The 19,824-nt window shown below is 57.9% G+C and overlaps 6 protein-coding genes across 6 annotated transcripts; all 6 read right to left on the bottom strand.

Annotated features, from left to right (window-relative positions):
- Positions 1-58: 58 nt before the first annotated feature.
- LMXM_29_1980 (conserved hypothetical protein) lies at positions 59-1,084 on the bottom strand (the record flags this gene model as incomplete). The annotated part of the gene is made up of 1 exon (XM_003877292.1): positions 59-1,084. The coding sequence occupies one exon, from the start codon at positions 1,082-1,084 to the stop codon at positions 59-61; it is 1,026 nt and encodes a 341-aa protein (XP_003877341.1).
- Positions 1,085-1,769: 685 nt separating this feature from the next.
- Positions 1,770-3,026, bottom strand: LMXM_29_1975 (conserved hypothetical protein; the record flags this gene model as incomplete). The annotated part of the gene is made up of 1 exon (XM_003877291.1): positions 1,770-3,026. One exon carries the CDS (start codon positions 3,024-3,026, stop codon positions 1,770-1,772), a length of 1,257 nt encoding a protein of 418 aa, XP_003877340.1.
- A 2,471-nt stretch (positions 3,027-5,497) lies between these two features.
- Positions 5,498-6,820, bottom strand: LMXM_29_1970 (conserved hypothetical protein; the record flags this gene model as incomplete). The annotated part of the gene is made up of 1 exon (XM_003877290.1): positions 5,498-6,820. The coding sequence occupies one exon, from the start codon at positions 6,818-6,820 to the stop codon at positions 5,498-5,500; it is 1,323 nt and encodes a 440-aa protein (XP_003877339.1).
- A 693-nt stretch (positions 6,821-7,513) lies between these two features.
- Positions 7,514-9,115, bottom strand: LMXM_29_1960 (RNA pseudouridylate synthase-like protein; the record flags this gene model as incomplete). Its single annotated transcript, XM_003877289.1, has 1 exon — positions 7,514-9,115. The coding sequence occupies one exon, from the start codon at positions 9,113-9,115 to the stop codon at positions 7,514-7,516; it is 1,602 nt and encodes a 533-aa protein (XP_003877338.1).
- Positions 9,116-10,351: 1,236 nt separating this feature from the next.
- LMXM_29_1950 (hypothetical protein, unknown function) lies at positions 10,352-13,933 on the bottom strand (the record flags this gene model as incomplete). Its single annotated transcript, XM_003877288.1, has 1 exon — positions 10,352-13,933. One exon carries the CDS (start codon positions 13,931-13,933, stop codon positions 10,352-10,354), a length of 3,582 nt encoding a protein of 1,193 aa, XP_003877337.1.
- A 2,073-nt stretch (positions 13,934-16,006) lies between these two features.
- On the bottom strand, positions 16,007-17,506 carry LMXM_29_1940 (succinyl-coa:3-ketoacid-coenzyme a transferase-like protein; the record flags this gene model as incomplete). Its single annotated transcript, XM_003877287.1, has 1 exon — positions 16,007-17,506. The coding sequence occupies one exon, from the start codon at positions 17,504-17,506 to the stop codon at positions 16,007-16,009; it is 1,500 nt and encodes a 499-aa protein (XP_003877336.1).
- Positions 17,507-19,824: the final 2,318 nt, after the last annotated feature.

The raw sequence follows: 19,824 nt of genomic DNA, 5'->3' as shown, positions 1-19,824 counted from the left end.
ACAGTGCGAAAGCCCAGGAAAAATATGAAATGGCACACGGAGGCAAATGACCTAGGCGCTAAGTACTCGAAAGCAATTTCGTCGTGTGCGGCGCGCGCGACGCTGCCGCAGCTAGCTCCTGCACCGTGGGCACCATCGGGAAGTCTGGATCCTCCTCCTCAGCCTGGAGAAAGCCTTCACCACTCGTTACCAGCATGGAGATGAAGGCGTCCCCGGGCAGGACCGGGATCAGATCGGCGTCGCTCGTCGAGACGCGCCGCGGCAGACGGTGCTCCTTCTGAACTGCAAGGTGCGCCTCTAGCGCAGCGCGATCGTTCTGCTTGCCGTCAACGTCGCACTCGTCCCCGTACGGGCAGCGGTCGCTGCACACAGCACGTCTGACCATGTTCACCAGACGAATCAGGTCGTACTCGTCGTGCAAGTCAGGTCGCCGCTGCACACTGGCGCGGAAATCGAAGTTGTGATTGGTCCTGAGGTGCTGGAGGACGTCCTCTCCGCTGTAGTCACAGTAAAGGCAAACACACTCCAAGTTCCAGTCCTCGTCCTCGTCCACCTCCTCGTCCTCGATATCGTTCCACTCCGAGTCGGTGACCTCCTCATCCGCGTCGCCTCGCCCTGGCCCTCGCGGCGCCGGAGAAGAGGATGCACACATGGCTGGCGTAGCCGTCGCCGCGAACGCCCTGTCGGCCGGCCCAGTGGGCGCAGAGGTGCCCGTTACGCACCACGTCGCCATGCTGGGAATTGTGTGCGGGTTCCAGTATTGGTGTCCGGTCAGGCGCATATGGCGAACCAGGGTCTCCACACTTTCCGATGCGGTGTCCTCACCGCACACGGGGCACACCCACTGCGCAGGAAAAGCCACATGACTGTGCAGCAGTGTCGAGAGGTGCTCCAGCAGTCGAGGGAGATCGACCACGTTGTCAAAGTGAAGGCAGTGCACCTGATGCTCAGTAATGAGGTGCTGCATCAGCGCGTCTTGCCCGCGCACGTGCTGGGTGCATAAGACGCAGCAAAACTCCTCCACATCCTGCTGCTGCAAGCGCTGCAGTATTTTCTTGCATGACGCTTTGAGACCCTCCGCCATGGCGACCTGTCAAGGAAAGAAAAAGAGGTCCCACAAAGGCAAAAAAGCTCGCGCACACGACGCGACTACGGCGCCTATGTGAGGGCGAGAGGAGGGTTTGGTGGAAGAAGGATGATGGCAGCCGTCGGCGCGTGATCAGAGAGGCGGTCTGTACAACGGCGATGTGGCGCTGCCCCGTACGACAGCGTCGGTCACTCCTAAAGTACATGATGGGCGACCATGTGAGCGAGTGGGGAAGCGAAGAGGAGCCAGAGAAGGCAGAGCGAGAAAAAAAAAGAAGAGAGGAGAGCAAAGTGGCGAGGAAGTGGATCGGCACTCGGCGTACGAGAAAAATAAACGCGCGAGAACGCTGAGGAAGATGTATCCAGTCAGATGGGCACCCCAGGGATCAACCTGATCGCTGGACCACCCCAAATGAGTACCAAGCAAGAAAGGCATCATGATCGAAGGAAAAGCTAAAGGAGAACGCGGGGCACGGCGCCGTCACGGCCACAGCGCAAGACGAAACAGCATACATGCCTCCATAAGTCGATTTAGCTACAAGCGCTGAAAGGGGTACACAGAGAGGAAGAGAAGGGGCGGGGGTCAGAGAGAGAGAGAGACGGTCTTTTAAAGATCCACGAAGGCAGGGCAGTGGACACCACGCCAGTCTCACCACCACACAGACATGCCAGCAGGAGAAGCATTATATTCTACCGTCATCAGCTCTGTTCAGCGGCAAAACGCGACTGGGCAGCGAGTCACTCAGTGCCCGTTTCAGTTGCTGAGTCTCCTCTCGCAGACATGAGCGCAGGTCATCTATCCCCAAAAACATTTGGGCCGCTACGCGCGCCCGCTCCTCACGCAGGATACTGTCGCCGCGCCCGCTGCATGGTTCTCTGTGCGCGAGCATCTCGCGGTGGTGCTTGTCAGTCTGCGACAGCGCCCTTGATCGACCTTCGCGTGGTGAGAAGGGCACCACTGTGCCTCCGCTGTATGCTGCGACAGACAAGGGTTGAGAAGACGACTGACCTGACGCGCGCGCCCGCGGTGATGTATTGGGAAAAGAGTGCCTAGAAGAGCTATACCAGTTCCTTGGAATAGCCACCTCTTCCGCGGGGGAGGAGGATGGTGCGGGGGGTGCGTTGTACGAGTCGCTCAAGTGATTTCTCTTCGGCTTCAGATACGCAGTCTGTGGCCCTAATGCGGCAAGAGCTGCTGAATGAACAGATGTGCTTGCCGCGCTGCGCGTCGTGTCTTGACAGTGCAGCTGAGTCTCCGCTGGAGGGGAAAAGATCTGCAGACGAAAGCGGTGGGACTTCACAGAGCGGAGTGACACGGCTCTGTCCGCGGACCGCAACTGATGGAGACCTTCTGCCTCATCACCGATATGAGTTGCCCTGTCGGATCTTGTCGAGCCTGTCGCATGTACCAGTGGAATGCTGTTCCTGAACAGCAGCGACGGCACCCCGAAGCGAGCCCACGACGTCTCAGGATGCTGACCGCTTTGCAAAAGTCCCCAGCGGTTGGCGGCGAGACGGATCGGCGAGGTCGATGTTGATGCGCTGAGCGGTGTCGAGCTTGGTAAGAACGATGCACCTGTACAACAAGTCACACGGTCAGCTTTTCTGTTGTGCACCGAGAGTAGCTGCGACGGGTCAAGAGGGTCGGGAATCGCCGCGACTCGCTCGTTGAACAGCTGGCGGAAAACATAGACCTGGCAGAAGGGTGATAGCTGGGTGCAATCCTCCAGCACGTCCCACTGACACTCAACATCTCTGTAGATGTAGGCAGCAGAAAATGGCTGAAGAGAGCCTTGACACAGTAGATGCGCGACGTCATCAAAACAGCGCGACGCGGCGCTCAGAAAACGGCCCAGCGTTGTTGTGCGTGGAGTGTAGCGCAGCGCGAGGTTCACCTTCTCGCCGTGAACGTCGGAGGCCACAAACACGGGGAACTCCATTCGATTATCATGCCCGCCTATGCCTTCTGTCTGTGTGTGTGTGTGTGTGTGTGTCTGCGTGGAGGAAAGGAGAGGGGATAGCGTAACCAGCAACTCGCAGGGCGTTTCTCGCAAGAAGGAAGACCAACAGACCGGCGGTTGGGAACAAACGAAAAAAGGCTGAAGACAGCAACGGCACACCTCTACCTTCTATGTGTGTGTGTGTGTGTCTTCCGATGATGATAACGATGAAATTCAACACGGAACGAAAATCACCATTCGCGGCGTTTTGCTCCTGGGCGCGTCTCCGTAGAAACCGAAAGACGTTCGGGAGACAGACAGCGCGGCAAAGATGGAAGGAAGATCTAAGCGAGAGAAACGAGAGCGACAACCGTGCACACTCGTCACGCGGCTCCTCCTAATCCCTCCCGCCGCCCCTTCGTTCCCTCTCCCCTTTCTGCCGTCTTCTATGTCTGTTGCTTGCTAATCGGCAGCTGTGTGCGGCAGATAACGAGGCACCAGAACAACAACCATAACCGTACTCCTCCCTCAGGCCAGGTAGGCGCCCACCAATAAAAAAAACAAGGACGAGAGAATACAGTCAAGAAATACCTATATATATATGTGTATATGTATATATATGATGCGTAGGTGTACGTATCATACACATAGGCAGGCATGTATATATGTGTATGTACATCTATATATATATATAGATATATAGATAGATGTATCAGCAAAGCGGATAAGAGTTGACGGAAAACGCGGCGGCGAACGGCGGTGGGGCACACGAGTTCGAGATAAGGACAAAACAGAGAGAGAGGAGAGAGTCACACACACGTACACGCACACACATATACACGAAACAGCGAAGGACGGTGCAGAATAGGAAACGCGGAAGTCAGTGGCAGGAAGGGCCAGCAGGGTGGAGGGGGGGGGGTACTTCAGATCCTGAAGGCACGAGAAGAAAAAAAAGATCCTTGAGGAAGTGAGCGAAAGAGTGAGACAGCAACGGACGACTAAAGGGCGGGGCGGGGGGTGGGGGTCAGCCAAGTCAACCGAAAGACCGCGAATGTCGAGTCATGAGAGAAGGCCGAACGCCCATGAATGGTGCAGGCGAGAGAGTTGACGCAAGTGGAGGAAAGCCGATGACGCCCATCAAGCCACAAAGGACAAAAGCATACCACAACGGAGAACGAGAGAGAAGAAACACAGGAGAGGTGGCGACCTCAGCGACAGCGCGATAGGGCGGCGTGGGAGAGCAAGGTAAGGCGATGGGCGGTCATACGCGTTGAATGAACGTCCTTGTAGCACACCGCTCCTTCGGGCACACACACACAAGCGCGCTCCGGCTCCTTGATGAGGACTGGAGGGGAGTCCCCAAAACGAAGGAGAACAGCCAAAAATAAGGGGGAAAATGCGCGGGAAGAAAAAAACGTTTGACCGCCGCGCTTTGATGTCAGCGCCACTGCTCCTCTCCTTCCCTTTCAGGCGTCGGCTGCAGCTTCACCTTTTCGTTTGTCGTTTGTGTCTGGGGCCGGATGACGACACGGTCGGTGCTTCGAAATGCAGCACGACGGTCGGTGGCGGGGACATGGGTATGCACAAGATGCCCAGCAAGTTAGACAGTAATGCAGTGCCGCACGCGGATGCGCGTGAGGGGAACAGAGAGAGGGAGAGGTAAGGGCAGAGAAAAATAGGAAGAATACCTTATACATACACAGTGACGCTCGAGTCGGGTGAGTACCGCCTGCAACGGTAACGCGCGCGAGATCCCCTCACAGGTGGTGTACATGCACGCAACAATAGCGCATCAGGTCAGCCAGGAGAAAGGCACGGGACCATGGGCGACACGCGATCACAAGCGAAGAGCGCTGGAAAGCCAAATTGACCCCTCCTACTCTCACTGGGTCATCAGTGTTGCGCACAGACTACCTGCGCGTCGAACAAAGAGTTTTGCACATAATTCCGGAAAAGGAATGCACTCTGGTGCTTCTGAAACTCCAATGGCTCTCCTCTCTCCTCTTCCCCTCCCCCAACCCCATTCCACCCCGCACGCACCCAGAGCGCGTCTATCGGAGGGCACGCTTACCGGAAGAGTTTCTTCAACATGGAGGTGATGACAACGCTGGCCGGTATCGGTTGACGGTTAAGTGGTATGCGCATACATGCAGAGGGCAAGAAAAGCGAAAGCAGCGCGCCTGAGAGACGGCCAACACACGGTAGGGCAATAGTAAGACAGAAAAAGAGAAAAGCAGGCGAGGAGAGACCGCAAGCATGTACGCATGACCAAATGTACAGTCTGGCGAACACACACACACACATGCAGCGAGGCCTCACAGCACACGTGAACACAAAGCGAAAGTGCAGCAAACACAAATGTCGGCAGGAAAGCGAGAAACGCATGTCCAGTAGGGAAGATCGGTGCACAGCGACGACGGCGGTGATCAGCGTGGAGACAGAGGAAAGGAAAAGGGCAACGGCCCTGTACCTTACTCGCCCATCAGGGCATCCTCGTCGAGCTGAATCTCGGGCTCGAGTAGGCTTCGGATTTGCTCGACCGTGGCGCTGACGTCGTCGCTCTTCCCCATTCCACGCGCGCTAACCAGGAGCCCCCCCACCATCTTGCGCTGCTCCTCCAAAATGGAGATGCGGGCCGCCAGAGCCGACACCAGCAAATGATCGTTTCTAACCTCTGTCTGCTGCTCCGACGTCAGCGTGCGGTCCTCGGCACTGCCGTACTTGGACGGCGTTAACGTCAGTGCCGCCATCATCAGCTTGCGCAAACAGTTCCGGTCCACCTCCTCAAGCTGCTGCTTCTTGGCGAGGATCTCTAGGTCGCGTTGGTGGCTGCGCAGCAGCTTGCAGTGTTCGCGCAAGGACTCCACCTCGGCCTGCTGCTCCTTGTATGCAATTTGGTAGGTGGCCAACTCGAGTTCGTAGCGACTGCGCTTCGTCTGCAGCTCCGCCTTGATCGCATCCACCTCTGCCTGCGCCTGGGCGATGGAGCGCTCAATAATCTTAAATTCCTGCGCACGGCACTCGTCCTCGACAGCTTTGATGCCGCGCAAGGCTTCTGTCATGATCGCTCGCCGGTCCGCCAGCTCATCCCGCATGGCGCGCACCACCCGCCGTTCCCGCTCAGCACCTTTCCAGCCGTTGTAGACCTCGTCGAACTTCCACTTAAGGTCCTGCACGTGCTCCGTCATGACGCGACACTGATCGTGGGCATGGTCGAAGGCGTCCTCCATCTGGTTGCACGCCTTCGCAATCTCTGCGTACACCGTCGACTCCTTCTCGTACGCCTCCTCGGCTTCCCGGACTGGACCAATGTCCTCCTCGTTCAGGATCACCATGTTGTCGGGGGATGCAGTGGAGAGTCTCCGCAACTCAGCCGCTGTCACTTCGGCAGATGCGCTGCCGTTTTGCTCAGCACCGGTGGTGTCACCGTTGGCCCTAGCGCTAGACAGGTGAAGCGCCTCGGCACTTGTCACGAACGTTGGCGGCGCCGCCCGCACCAGCTTCGTCTCGTACTCCTGGAGGCTCTGTCGGGCTTCTATCAGGGACTTGCTTGCATTCTGCAGCGAGGTGAAGGTGCGGCCAATGGCCTGTATCAGAGCGGACTTCTGCTTCACCTCGTTTCGGGTTTTCTCCGAGAAGCTCAGGAAGGCGTACTTGGCAGAGCTCAGGTCCGCAATAAGCGATGGCACGTTGGCCATGAGAACCTCCGCGTAGAACATGAGCCGCGACTCGTCCGTCTCCGGCAACGCCGTTGGCACAGACATCTCAGTGCGCGGCGAGCTCATGGTCGACATGCTGCCGAGTTGATAAGGATGAAGGTTGTGCAAAACAAACCCCGGGCGGAAAAGGGTGCGTGACGACGTTCTTCCGAGCCCTTGTTCGATTATCCGCCAACGCCCACACCGCGTGCACCACAGCAGTCGCGAACGACCACAGGAGAGATCGACGTATACGGCGGCAGTGAAACGGAGCCGCACGGGCAGGTAAGCATAACTGGAAGTGAGGAAAGACCGCTCCTATGTATGTGGGGGAGGGGGGGCTACTGAAGAGCGAAAGCCACAAGGGCGAGGGCAGACGGGTGGGGTGGGGAGGGGGAGACGATGGTAACAGTCTAGCCTTGACACCGCATAGGCTCTCGCCTTGGAGCGCCTGCACACGTCTTCCACCGAAACACCGGCACACAACAGAGAGAGACACTAGGTGGCAGTCACGCCGCAGAAGACCCCGGTGATCAACTGTAAACCAGTCCTTTGCAGAGCACGAGGTAACCAAGCCGAATCTCGAATGGTGAGCATTATGAAGAGGTCTTCGCCAGAGTATGGGAGGGGGCGCGTACGTGGGTCACCTGACCGCTTTATGTGTTTGGTTGTAAAGCAGCACTCACGTGAGTGAGGAAGGTTTGAAAATAAAGCTAGATAGGGAAATCAGGAAGAAAAAACAGCAAACCGCACTGCCTGTAGCGCCGTACACCCGCGCAAGAATGCGGTTCAGCTCTGTGAGGTGTCCGCACTTTCCACTGGCCGCGAGACGGCACGTGTAAGCCACCGAGAGAACAGCGAGGAGTCCTCCTCGCACTCGAAACGAACATCCGCGATGAAGAAGGGCACCGGCGACGCCATGAACGTCATCAAGCGCTCCGGCGAAACATCTGGATGTGCAAAGGTGATCCGCGTCGCGTGCAGCAAGTGACGCCGACACCACATTTGGCCGTTACCACTGGTGCCACCTGCGCCGCTGACGTCATCGTCGATGGGAAGAAATGGATCATCTTCACGCCGAACTCGCTCGAGGTACACCGCGTCGGACACTGCGGTGGCACCGCCCTCTCTTCCAGGTGTCGTCGTCGTGTAGAGCTTGTCGCCCAACACTGGGTAGCCGACAGCGGCGCAGTGCAGGCGAATCTGATGGCTTCGACCGGTGAGAAGCTCCACCTGCACACATGTCAGTCCGAGCTTCTGGTTCCTCGCCAAGACGCGAATGCGAGTTACAGCCAATCTTCCCCACTGCGTTTCCTGCTCCTTGGGCGGTGTCGGCAAGGATGCTGCTGCGTGCGAGAACAGCATCTCTTTCATCGGCTCACAGCACATTTTCAGCTTGTTTAATTGGGTGTGTTGCGCCTCCCGTGAGTGCGTGGGATGTTTCGCCATGCAGTCCATGTAGTTCGCCACCACAAACGTGCGGTCCTCTGGGGCAGCGCCTCGAAGCACCGCCGTGTAGGTCTTGTGCACTGATTGCGCCTTAAGCCGAAGCAACTCGTCGAAGGCGTCGGAGCTGAGCGCCACGGCGTGACCACACTCGCGCAGTCGCGACTCCACTGCGGCCGTACAGCCTCTCGTCTGCGTCTCCAGTTTCGACGCTAAAGTTCTTGCGCTGACGCTGTTCTTTGCAAGCACCACAACACCCGAGGTTTCCTTGTCCAGCCGCTGGACAGTGAAAAGATTGAGGGGGCTTCGCTGCTGAACCGTTGGTGTCTCGGGCGACGGCAGAGAAGTGCGCGGCGCTGAGCCGGCCGCAGAGGTCACATGCGAGCCGTCCTCCAGTCGCGGTCGGGAAGGAGGTGAAGAAGCCGTTTCAGCGGCTTCGCCACTCGCGTCCATCGCCGTCGAACCCTCAACACGAGCTGCAGCGTCAACAATTTTACTAGCGTGAGTGAGAGAGTCATACACCTTCTCCGTTTCCTCATGCGTCGCGGCGAGGCTGGTACGCGTGGAGGCCGTGTAAAACGCAGCAGTGCCACGGCGTCGCAGAACCTCCACCAGTGTGTTCTCGCAGTAACGACCACCCTCTGCAACCGGCAGGTTACTGTTCTTGGTCACGACTATCAGCGTCGAGTCTTCGTAGAGGACCTCAATGTGCTTGCTGTCCACAGGCGGCTCCAAGGAGCGCGGCGGGGCAAAGCGAAGCATGTCGCCCTGTCGGAGAACGTAGGACCCATCAGTGAGTGTCACCCCATTGACATGGATGTCACCGGCTGCGATGTGCTGACGCCACTGCGTATCCGCTAGATAGGTAAACTTCTTGGATAGATATGCGAGTAGGGACTCGTCAGGGTCGCGCCTAGGACGGCAGTAGCGCAGCTCGCGTGGCATCGGGAGCTCGAGATAGGTCGACGAAGAGCTATGCCCACATATACACTCACGCAGAGGGGAGCTTGATAGGCACCACCCTACGCATTGTATCCACCTTCTGCAGTCCCGCTGTGCAGGGAGAAGGTGACGCCGATCAACACCACTAGACAACAACCCGAAGGCGATGCAACGTAAGGAAGCGAAGAAGTCGGAGTTGGATATAAAGGGAAGTGTGGCAGTCGACTAGCGCACGTGGCAAACCAGCTGAGAGTAGAAAAAGGTCACTGAAACACCGAAACGTGAACCCCGTCAGTTACCGCTTGCGTGTTTTGTTTCGCTTTGTAGACGCAGCAGACGACGGCATGGCTGCTAACATTTTTTTTCTCTCCCCAGCGCTGCGTCTCCGAGCATGGGTAGTCCATCTCCCCCGCAACAGCACATATCTGGCGTCTTGAGCGCCAGCCTTCCTCGGCCACGACAGCCGTCTGGCAACGCGTGGTTGATTTTTTTCTTATTTTCGCGGCGAAGGGGGAGAAGATTCGATTTATGCCTGCATCTACTCACATACACCGCGCAGTTACACCGCCCTTGCCTGCATGTTGCTCCTACACCTGTGCACATCTGTGTGTGTGTGTGTGTGTGTGTGTGTAAGAGAGAGCGGCGCAAGGGATGGAGAGGAAATGCGGCGACTATCATCGTAAAGGACGGCTTTTTTAGCCGAGAAGGCAGAGCGGCCACGGCGCTTTAGATGATGATGTTGAGGAAGCGTCACATGTACCACATCGCCACGCGAGGAAACACGAAACAAACAGCCCACCGACGTACGTGCAAGACAAGGCAAAGGGAGCATGCGACGCGTCCACTAATCAGTGATGCATTATGAGAGTGAAGGAGGGAGCGACCCGTGAGCAGATCGGCAGTGCGACCTCGCGCCTCCTCGACAGTGCCCCTGCCTTGCGCAGCGTACCACAAAAAAGGACAACATTGCTCTGCAACACATATGAGACGCTGTATCGCTCAGCTCTAGTGCAGAAAATAGCGAGTTGCAGCGGGAGTGCGCGACGCTGCTCCATAATCTCCTGACTCTCCAGTGTACGTAGGCTGTTGAAACAGTCGCTGCCACCGCGTCGACGACGACTGGATGTCCAGAGCTGAAGAGGGGTCACGACAACCGCCGAGCCATCCGCCCGGCTACCACCCGGTGTCTGCTCTAAGCTCGCACAGCTGCTTCTAATGAACCGTGGGGTGGCGCGCCCGCTATTGCTGGCACCCGACTGAGCCGCAGACGCCTCCCCCCGGCACGCGGAGAGCGGTAGCCTGATTGCCAGAGTACGCTCTCAATGGAACCAGATGAAGATCAAACGGTGTTAACGGCACCCTGATCGGCATACCATCGCCCCGGTAGAGACCACCCACCTGGTCAGAGCTTGTCTCCTTTGCAGAGGGTTCCAGGAACTGCGACAGCCGCGGGTCCACTGCTGAGCTCCATAATGGCAGAGAGTCGCGGTCGCGAGCAGAAAATGATGAAGACAACGCGTGAGAGACCCGTGCGTCATCTGTGTCTCCGTCGTCCTTGCCACGGCTCTCCCGTGACGACGGTGCCGAGGAGCACGATGCCGAGGTACCATGTAACGTGCGGTTCTCCTCAACAAGTGCGTTCCTTGCATCCTTCTGGTGCAGCTGATGACCCACCATCCCTGGCGAGCTCGAAGGCGATGCTTGAAGCGCGGAGCACGACGTCGTGCTCGTGGGTGCCGGCTTCTCGGCGCCGTTACGTAGCGCCGCTGGCGGTGCCGCGTCGGGCGGGGCGTCTGGTGAAAGGCTTCTGTTTGGCGTCCGCCACATCCGCTGCGACAACCCACCGACCAAGGACTCCAGCGTCGCAGTCGTGAAAACGGCTGTCTCAGGCTCGGAAGTGCGAGGGAGCGTGCTAACACCCTTGGAAGAGCTAGACCTGCCTGGACGTTCCTTAGCAGGCACAGACGCCGACGCTACAACGGTAGGTGGGGTTTTGAGAGGCGCTGGCGTCGCACTGCCATCGGCCGTCGCCACAGGTGTCTGAAGCCCTGCGTTGTCCACCTCCATGGTGAAAAGTGGAGTACGGGCCGCCCCTTGTGCAGTCGTCGCATGGTCCAGCGGTGTTTCGCCGGCGCCTCGCTGAATCTTGCTTGTCTTGGATTTTTCGGGCAGCTGAGGCGGAAACCCACTCAACCCTTTGTGAGACGAAACTTCGGAGGACGTAGTGTCTTCCAAGTACATAGGGGCCACAATCGGCCCTGCCGTAGTCGACCTGCTATTAGTGAGCCTATGGTCAGCCTTCGAGCTCTCGTCCGCCGCGGCTACGATATTAGGCGCCTCGGCGGCCCTGCCAATGCTGCTCCGTAGCCACCGCGCACCTTCATCCAGCAGAGGCGAGGCAGAGGTGCGACGGGGAGGAGTTGCTGTGTGATCCAGCGTTGACGGATCGCTCTGCATGATGTAGCCCGGTGAGTGCAGCTCAGCCGCCTCAGGGCACGGTGCGGTCCTGTCAAACTCATCGTCCTCGACGACAATCGTCAGCTCCTCTTCCTCCTCCTGCGTGTCACCCGTGTCAGAGGCCGCAGCGGAAGGTGGTTGCGGGCGAGTTTGCGTGCTGGAGTGCTTGTCAGCTGTGGGAGGGGGTTTGGGTAAAGAGGGAGACGGTTTGCTCGGATACGTGCGGCAAGGGGAGCTCCACCGTGGCGCCGCTGCCGTCTCCGCAGACGTCCGCAAGCCGCCTCGTCTCCCCTCTGACTGCTCCTGTAGCGGCAGGTGCGGCGAGTCACCACTGGCCAGTGGCTCCAGAGAAGTCGACGATTCCGCGGAGAAGGTGGGTGTCACCCACATCGACATACACTGATCCGCCGTACAGGAGAACAACATCTCTTGTCCACGTCCGCCCGCAGGTGAGGTGGCGAGGAGCGGCTCGCCGCCGAGTTGCTGAAAGGCCGCTGGCTCCTCCCGCGTTAGCAGGACACCCGCATTATCCCCCAGCTGGGAAGCGTCGACAGGTGCTTGCACCGTAGCGCCACGGCTGCGAAACCACGCCAGCCACGATGTCCTCTCATCGGGTGACTTGGCCAGCGCTTCGAAGACGACTGGGTGGTCAGCGCACAGCTCCAGCTCCCGTCGACGCGCAGTGCGCGAGGCAGCGAAGTCGCCCACCGGGCCCACAAACGCCACTCCACCGCCGAGTCGTCGCATGCTCTTGTACTGCGCAAAACTCTCGGTCTGGTACGTCACCCGCAACAGATTCTCGTGTGCGGCACTTGGGCAGACAGAGGTGCGACGCAGATCTAGCGAAACGGAGCGCTTTTCATCTCCAAAGACTTGCCGGAGCCGTTGCCACAGGCGTAGCCGGTGCCGCGAGAGATGAACAACGTGGCCCCTCCCTGCCGTCGTGCATATCCTAATGTAGTACCTCAGGTACCGCGACGCCTCTCCCCACGGGCGGCAGTACAAATACCCGCTACCAGGAACCTTGCTCGAGCCACGACGTACGCTCGCAGCTAGTGCCCCTCCCACTTCCTGCGACGCGGTCACGATATCAGTGAGCGCCAACGGCGAGCTTTCATCCTTGAAAGATTCCGTCTTCTGCTGCCGCTCTCCTGTCTGCGTCCCCGCAGATGTCGAAGGGACGAGCCAGTGGGCCCTAAAAGCGCACGCCGACGAGAACACAGAGTCGGCTCGCGGCGAGCATGGCGTTGCTGGCGACCCTCGCAAGGAGGCCTCGCATGACGCGATGTGCACTGAGACGCAAGACGACGAAGCGTAGCGCTGCAGTGCACCGGAGGAGGGCGCGGCTGTGCGCGGCATACTTGCATAAGCAGAGAAAGGGATATCATCACCGACAGACGATGCGGGAACTTGCGAAAAAGACGCGGATGCGCCAGTGCTGCCCCGGTGAGGTGAGTGATAACTCTGCTGCTGGCGACCAAGTTCCGCACCAGTGGCAAAGCTGGTCAGCAGCTCCTCTATCTGCTCCGCGTGTTGCATCGACGCGAATGCCAAGAAAATGCGGCGGCCGCCTCGCAGAGTGAAGATGACGCCCACGGGGCCCCACAGCTCGTAGTGCCACTTCAGATTCAGTCCCATCTCCGAGCCGCCACTGCAATGATGGCGGCTCTGAGGAAGAACCCACTTCGCACGATCGCCGCGAGCCGTTGTGTCGACGCTGTCCCGTCCGCTGATTGAGTGACCACTCGCGTCGAACACAAGCGTTACGGGCTTCTGGAAGCAGTGGCGACGCACGGAATGGATATCCTGCATCGGGATCCCTCGCTTGTGGCATTGCGCAGGATGCGCCGGTCGCTCACAGCGTCGCTTGGCGAGAAGGGTATCTCGGGAAACGATGTCAGCACCCATGTCCATGGCATTCTCCGAGACTGAGGCGAGCGTCTGCCAGCCGCTGGTGCTCGCACCGATGTAGCTGGACCTCACGCTGTCTGATGGCAGGCGGCCTGGGCCTTGTTGCCACGTGAACTCGTGCCGGCGAGCGGCGCCAACGTCGACAAACTGCGCATCTTCCAGCACAAGAGCGTCGCCGCAGCGGGAGAGTGTCCGAAAGCACCTCCAGGAGCCGCAGGAAGACTCGAAGGCGGTGCAGTCGCGCGGGTGTACTCGCCCCCCACTAGAAGCCACGGACGCGCGGCTGTCGGTGGGGTACTCCGACGCTGCACGCCCGACAGGAAGACACGCGAGCAACTCGCTGTTGCCGGGGACCCACTCCAGCACGTCGAAAGAGAGGGGCGGTGCTGGCGTTGGAAACAGGGAGAAGCGCGCCTGTCGCTTCGGCTCGCCAAGCAATCGCTCCGCGTGCATAGAGGGGTACCGTGTCGACTACCAAACAGGCCAACGCCTGGACACTCAACAGCGCGGCTCTTAATGTGGTGTGTACGCTTTTTTTTTCCGTCGGCGTTGATGTGTCCCTGTATCTTGCGTCCCACTTCTCCCCTCCCCCAGCCGTGCAAGGAGGAAGGGGTGGGAGAGCGGGGTCTGTTGAGTGCTGGGGCGTGCGCACCCGGGCGTGTGTTTATCCGCGCCGGTAGAACGGCTAGACAAGTGGAGGCGTCGCAGATGCGTGGGTCTGACAACAGCAAGTCTAAGAGTAAGCTGAAAGACAGGCAAAAAAAAAAAGAAAACAGGACATAGCAGAGCAACACGACCAAGGGAGCCGTGTCTTCACAAGCCGGCCCAGTGTATCTTGGTAAACGCGTCGATGTGTATCCGTGTGGGCCTAGCGCGCGCCCGGTGCACATAAGTGGGTCGTGACTGTTCACTAACAGTGAAACCCCCCCCCAGCACAGAGCACCCTCGTTGGAGAGGCGAGAGAGAGATGGTATAGAAAGAAAGAAAACCCCCGACGCGCTCACGGTCGAAATCTAACAAGACGATGCAAGGATTAGCGTTGCCGCTTCTTCTGTCAATCTGCGCGCGGGGCGCCTGCAGCTGCACGGTTGGATGGAATGGGGCACCGACGCGACGATATGAGTGACGCGAGCCACAAAAAAAACATAAAAGCTAAAACCAAAGAAGAGTAAGCAAATCACGCACACAACTGATGCTCCTTCGCCCGCTTGATGGCCGCAGTGCCTTTCCGTACCTCGACTCCCTGACTGTCACACTGAAACGCATAAGCATCGACTTGCGCACGCAGTCGACACACAGACGCTTGCACGCGCGCGACGACACGTATCGCGCGGTCACGTAGCCACGCGTGGCGGGAATGCGCCCGACAAACCGGAAAGACGAACCAGGAAGAAGAAAGGGACCAGAGAACACAGAGGCAAAAGGATACCAACACCGACAAGCGTATGAGTCGACGCGCTAGATCTCGTCACGTACATACCTGACAGTAGCAGCAGCGAAGGGAATGATGCGGTAGCGCGGGAGCTGCAAGAAAAAAGGGCCACACCCTCAAACGTGCTGCAAAACCAGTCCCACACGCTGGCCATGTACGTGCATGTGCGAGTGTATGCGTGTTTAGCAGCAGCGAAGCAAAGGCCAGGAGTACACAGTGGCATTGTGGTGCGAACGAGATTAGAAACAAGATAGAGAAATGGAGAGATGGATTGTGCAGAAGAGGGTCGTGGGCGTGTGTTTGCATGCACTCAATACCGTGCTGCACGTTGCCGACTGCGCCAACACACATACCCGCGGTGGGAAGCACAAGAAGCAGAAGTAGTCGGAGAGACGCTCTCGCCCTCGACCTCCCTCCCCCGCCGCTTGAGCGGCTCTCGGACCGATACGTGAATCCATCTTATCGAAGAAATCAGGAGCACCACCGCACTCGGGGCAGCAGTCCGAGGGGGAGGGGGGCTACAAGGGCTTCTGGGCTCTTGCGAAAGGTTGTGCCTTGCACTGTATTTTGTTTTGCTTGTTTTTTGATTAGGCACTTCTCACCGAGTGCCATGACGCCGCGTCGACTCGCAGGCACCACGATCCATCCGTTTGGGATGGCACGGCGAAAGAAAGGAATCGAAACGTGCACACGTACATACAGAGAGAAAGAGAGAGACCGATGCACCGCCCAGCTGTCCAGTCGACGTGGTAGTCGTAACGTCGATACTTTCACGCAAAACGCCACGTGCGCAGCTCGCGAGATGGCGCTACCGCCCGCCCCTGAAAACACAACGGACGATGAGATGATGAGTTCCAGTCCGCAAAGAATACAGAAAAGAAAAAAGCGCACACGTGAGGGACGAAAGACGTGAGGCATCGCGCTTGACTGACACAATGTTACGTCTCTCCCATGTCGGGACAGATAATAATGACGCTCGAGTCGTCATGAAAAATAAACGAGAAAGCCAGCAAACAAGAGGGGAAAAGGCGACATCCGGCAGTGCTATCAGCCATATCCGAAATAAGGCATCCCCGCCCCCCAGCACGACCGTTCTACGCTTGACTTGGAACCGCTGCCAACGACATCGTCCTGAGGTCTGCAGACACGGCAAAGGGTGCCTCGGTTTTGGCCTTCACCTCCTCCAGCGTTACCCCCTCGGCAACCTCCGTCAAGACCAGCGACCCCACACCTCCCGCCGCCTTTTCCACCACAAAAACGGCCAAATCCGTGATGATCATGTCAAGGCACTCACGACCTGTGACGGGGGCTTTGCACCTCTCAACGATGCGCGACTTACCCTCCTTGTCTGTGTGCTCCATCAGCACGATCTTCTTGCAACCGCACACCACCAGATCCATGGCGCCACCCATGCCCTTCAGCACCTTGCCAGGCACCCACCAGCTGGCAATGTCGCCGGTGCCAGAGACCTCCAGCGCACCAAGCATCGTCAAGTCCAAGTGACCACCGCGAATCATGCTGAAGGACTCGGCGCTGTCGAACAGCGAAGCACCCGACTTGCTCATGGTGACAGTCTGCTTGCTGGCGTTAGTGATATCGGGGTCCACCTCCTCCGGCAGCGGGTAGGGGCCAATGCCAAGTAAGCCATTTTCTCCCTGCAGCACCACGTCCACATCAGGCGGTATGTAGCTCGCCACCATGTTGGGGATGCCGATGCCAAGGTTCAGTGTCATGCCATCCTTGATCTCAAGGGCTGCGCGGCGAGCTATGAGATTGCGGCTTGCATGTGCGTTCTTGCCGGTCCCCGTCGAGGAGCCAGGCTTGCGCTCCACCACGAACTCGGCGACTCTCTTGATGTTCGGTGGGCACACCAGGCGCTGCACATACACGCCGGGCAGGTGCACCGTCTTCGGGTCCAGCTCCCCGCACTCCACAATCTCCTCCACCTCCGCGATGCACACCTTCGCAGCCTTCGCGGACGCAAGGTTGAAGTTCTGCGTCGTCCCGCGGAACACGAGGTTGCCGCGCTTGTCCGCCTTCCACGCGCGCACAAACGCAAAGTCGGCTGGCAGCGCCATCTCCAGCGTGCACCACCGCCCGTTGAACTGCCGCGTCTCGCGCGGGTGGCTGTACTCGGCCACCCTCACCGACTTGCCCGGCGCAAAGCGCACAGGGAGGCGACCCTCGGATACTGCTGTGCCGTAGCCGGTGGGGGTGTAGAAGGCCGGCAGCCCCGCGCCCGCAGCGCGCAGCCGGTCCACCAGCGTGCCCATGGGGCAAAACTCGATTGTAAACTCGCCCTTAAAGAGTCGATCCGAGAGAACGCTGTTCTCGCCAACGTAGCTGGTGATGATCTTCGCAATCTGCCCATCACGCGCGAGGGGCCCGGTTCCGTCCTCAGGCCCTGATGTCGTGCCAGCGATGAGGGTAAGCTGTTTTGTGCTCTTCTGGTTAAGTGCTTCGAGTAGCTCAAACGGAAAGCCGCAAAAGCCGAATCCACCGGCCGCAATGGTGGCGCCATCGTGAATGTCCTGGACAGACTCGGCGGCACTCATCAGCATTGGCCGGAAGATCCGGCGTGTATGACCCACCATGGCTGCCAGAGGCAGATGAATTCTCAGCGGCGAGCAAAAAAAAGCGCCGTCCCAAAAAGGTGAGGGCGTGCGAGATAGGAAGAACGGCGGCGGATACGAGCGAATGCAGGAGAGGTGAGTGGCAGTGGTCCTGAGGGCACAAAGGGCAGCAGTCCGACACGTGCGTAAACCGATAAAAATGCCGGCGTTGAGTGCTCACTGGCCGTCACGCTGGCAAGAGATAAAAATACGACGAAAGACAACAACTAAAATGGACTCCAGTCCCCACTAGCTGGGCGCACGCAACGTACGATGGCTTACGTGTATGTGTATGTATGTGTATGTGTGTGCGTGCGTGCGTGCGTGCGTGTGTGTGTGGAGCCTGTGCCACCACCCGTCCAGTCCGTCAGAGAAAGAAAATGAGAGAGGGAGAGGTGCGTTAGAAACAAGACGATATCAACTCCAGAAAAAGGGGAGGAGGGGAGGAGGTGTGTGTGGGTGGGTGTGGGAGGGGGGGGGACACATATATGAATATATATATATATTTATTTATATATCAACATACAAGAACAGATTGCCTATATGCCAGTATTCCTTGGCAGTGGTGGAGAGAGAGGGGTTATTTCGCGGGTGCTCATTTACATAGATGGGTGCGTGTTTATTATTTTTTTAGAGGGGACCTGCCTGCCTGCCCTCCTGTGGGTGGTGTGTATGTGTGTGTGTGTGTGTGTGTGTGTGTGTGGTGTGGGATCGGCAAGGCGTTCTCGCACACACAGGAAAACGACACGCAAAAAAAAGAAGATGGGCGACGGAGAGGAGGAAGAGGTAGTGCTCCCCACCGTTGGAAACTCAGACGAGGTGGCGAAGGGCACGTGAATAAAAGTCAATTAAGAAGAGGGAAGAGACTGCCGAGTTAATGACGAGGGAGGGAAAGGCAGAGGCAGTGGCACTGGGTGGTTGATTACGGGGTAACAGCGTCACCCACGGGTGTGGCAAATCGAGCGAGATCTGCCAGCAACGAACTAAAGAACAAATATATAGATAGATAGAGAGAGGGATAAAGAAAGGGAGGAGTCAGACTCGAAGTGAAGCGACCAGAGCGTGAATACAGCCAAGAAAGAAAAAGACCTCGGGCAAGATGAGTTTCGGGAGTTCGCATGTGTTTGCTTGCATTCCGGTGGCGTGTGCGTGTGCGCTGAAGCCGGCTACTCCACTAAAGAGCCACGGTGTCTTCGTCCAATACACGCAAGAGAGGGGCAGGGATAGAGAGAAGTGTGAGGGCGGCGCAGACGGCTGAAAACTAAGGGGAACAACAACGAAGAGGAAGCGCGAGAGAGAGGAGAGGGGAGAGGAGAGTGAGCGATAATGCGCGGAGAGTCTCGGTGAACACGAAACAAAAACAAAACGAGGCAAGGGGGCGTGGGAGCCCCGCGCGTTCCGATAACGCGTGCTCTGATGCTGAATACAGCAAGACAGAAAGAGAGAAAGCAATACAAGAAACACCTCTTGCTGCATACATCGCCGGTCAGTGTGAAGGGTGGGACGAGCGTGCTAATGTCGTCTCCATCTTTGACGACGTCACCCAGAATAGCCAAGCCATAAATAAAAACGCAGGCCAGGTCAGGGTGCTTCGTCACCACGACGTTGCGCTGTTTCGGTGCATTTTTTGCTGTTGTTGCTGTTGCCGTTTTCGTTTTCTGATCAAAGCGTTTTAAAGAAGGATATGAATCTGCCACATTCGGGAGAGAGACGGAAACATGTGAAGGCGCAGTGGCTGCCCTGGATTCACGCGAGGCAATGCATCACCATGGCGAGTATGGAAGTTCACTGGCACGTCAGCTACAGTGGTCACCCGTCCTCGACAACAGGGATGAAGGTGTCCAGGCGTGGGAGGTGCAAAAGGATGTCAACGCGCACTCGGAAGTCACGGATTACCGCAGCTAACGCCTGTCCACCTTTTCCTAGACACGTGCACCGCTGCGTGCTACCGAATTGACAGAGTAAAGCAGAGTAAAAAAAATGGAAAAGAAAAAGGCCCCGCACGCGGCCATCTTCGTTCGATACCCAAACGCACGAAGAGGGCGGAGTGGAATCACTCCACACGGCCGCACTATCTCTCCAGGCACATGCACACATACCCCCCAAGGACAGACATCCATGAAGCTCTGCAAAAGAAAAGAATATTCTGGCGCGCGGATGGAGAACAGAGCGAGGAAAGGGGAGAAGAGGGTAAGACACTTGAACACACAAAGGTGCCACATTGAAAGAGAAAGGCGGAGAGCAAGATGAAGAATAGGAGAGGGGCAAGAGAGCGTGTGTAATGTATGCATGTATGTGTC

The sequence above is a fragment of the Leishmania mexicana genome, chromosome 29, assembly GCF_000234665.1.
Source record: "Leishmania mexicana MHOM/GT/2001/U1103 complete genome, chromosome 29".
NCBI lineage: Eukaryota > Euglenozoa > Kinetoplastea > Trypanosomatida > Trypanosomatidae > Leishmania > Leishmania mexicana.
This window is presented reverse-complemented; position numbering and strand designations above follow the sequence as displayed.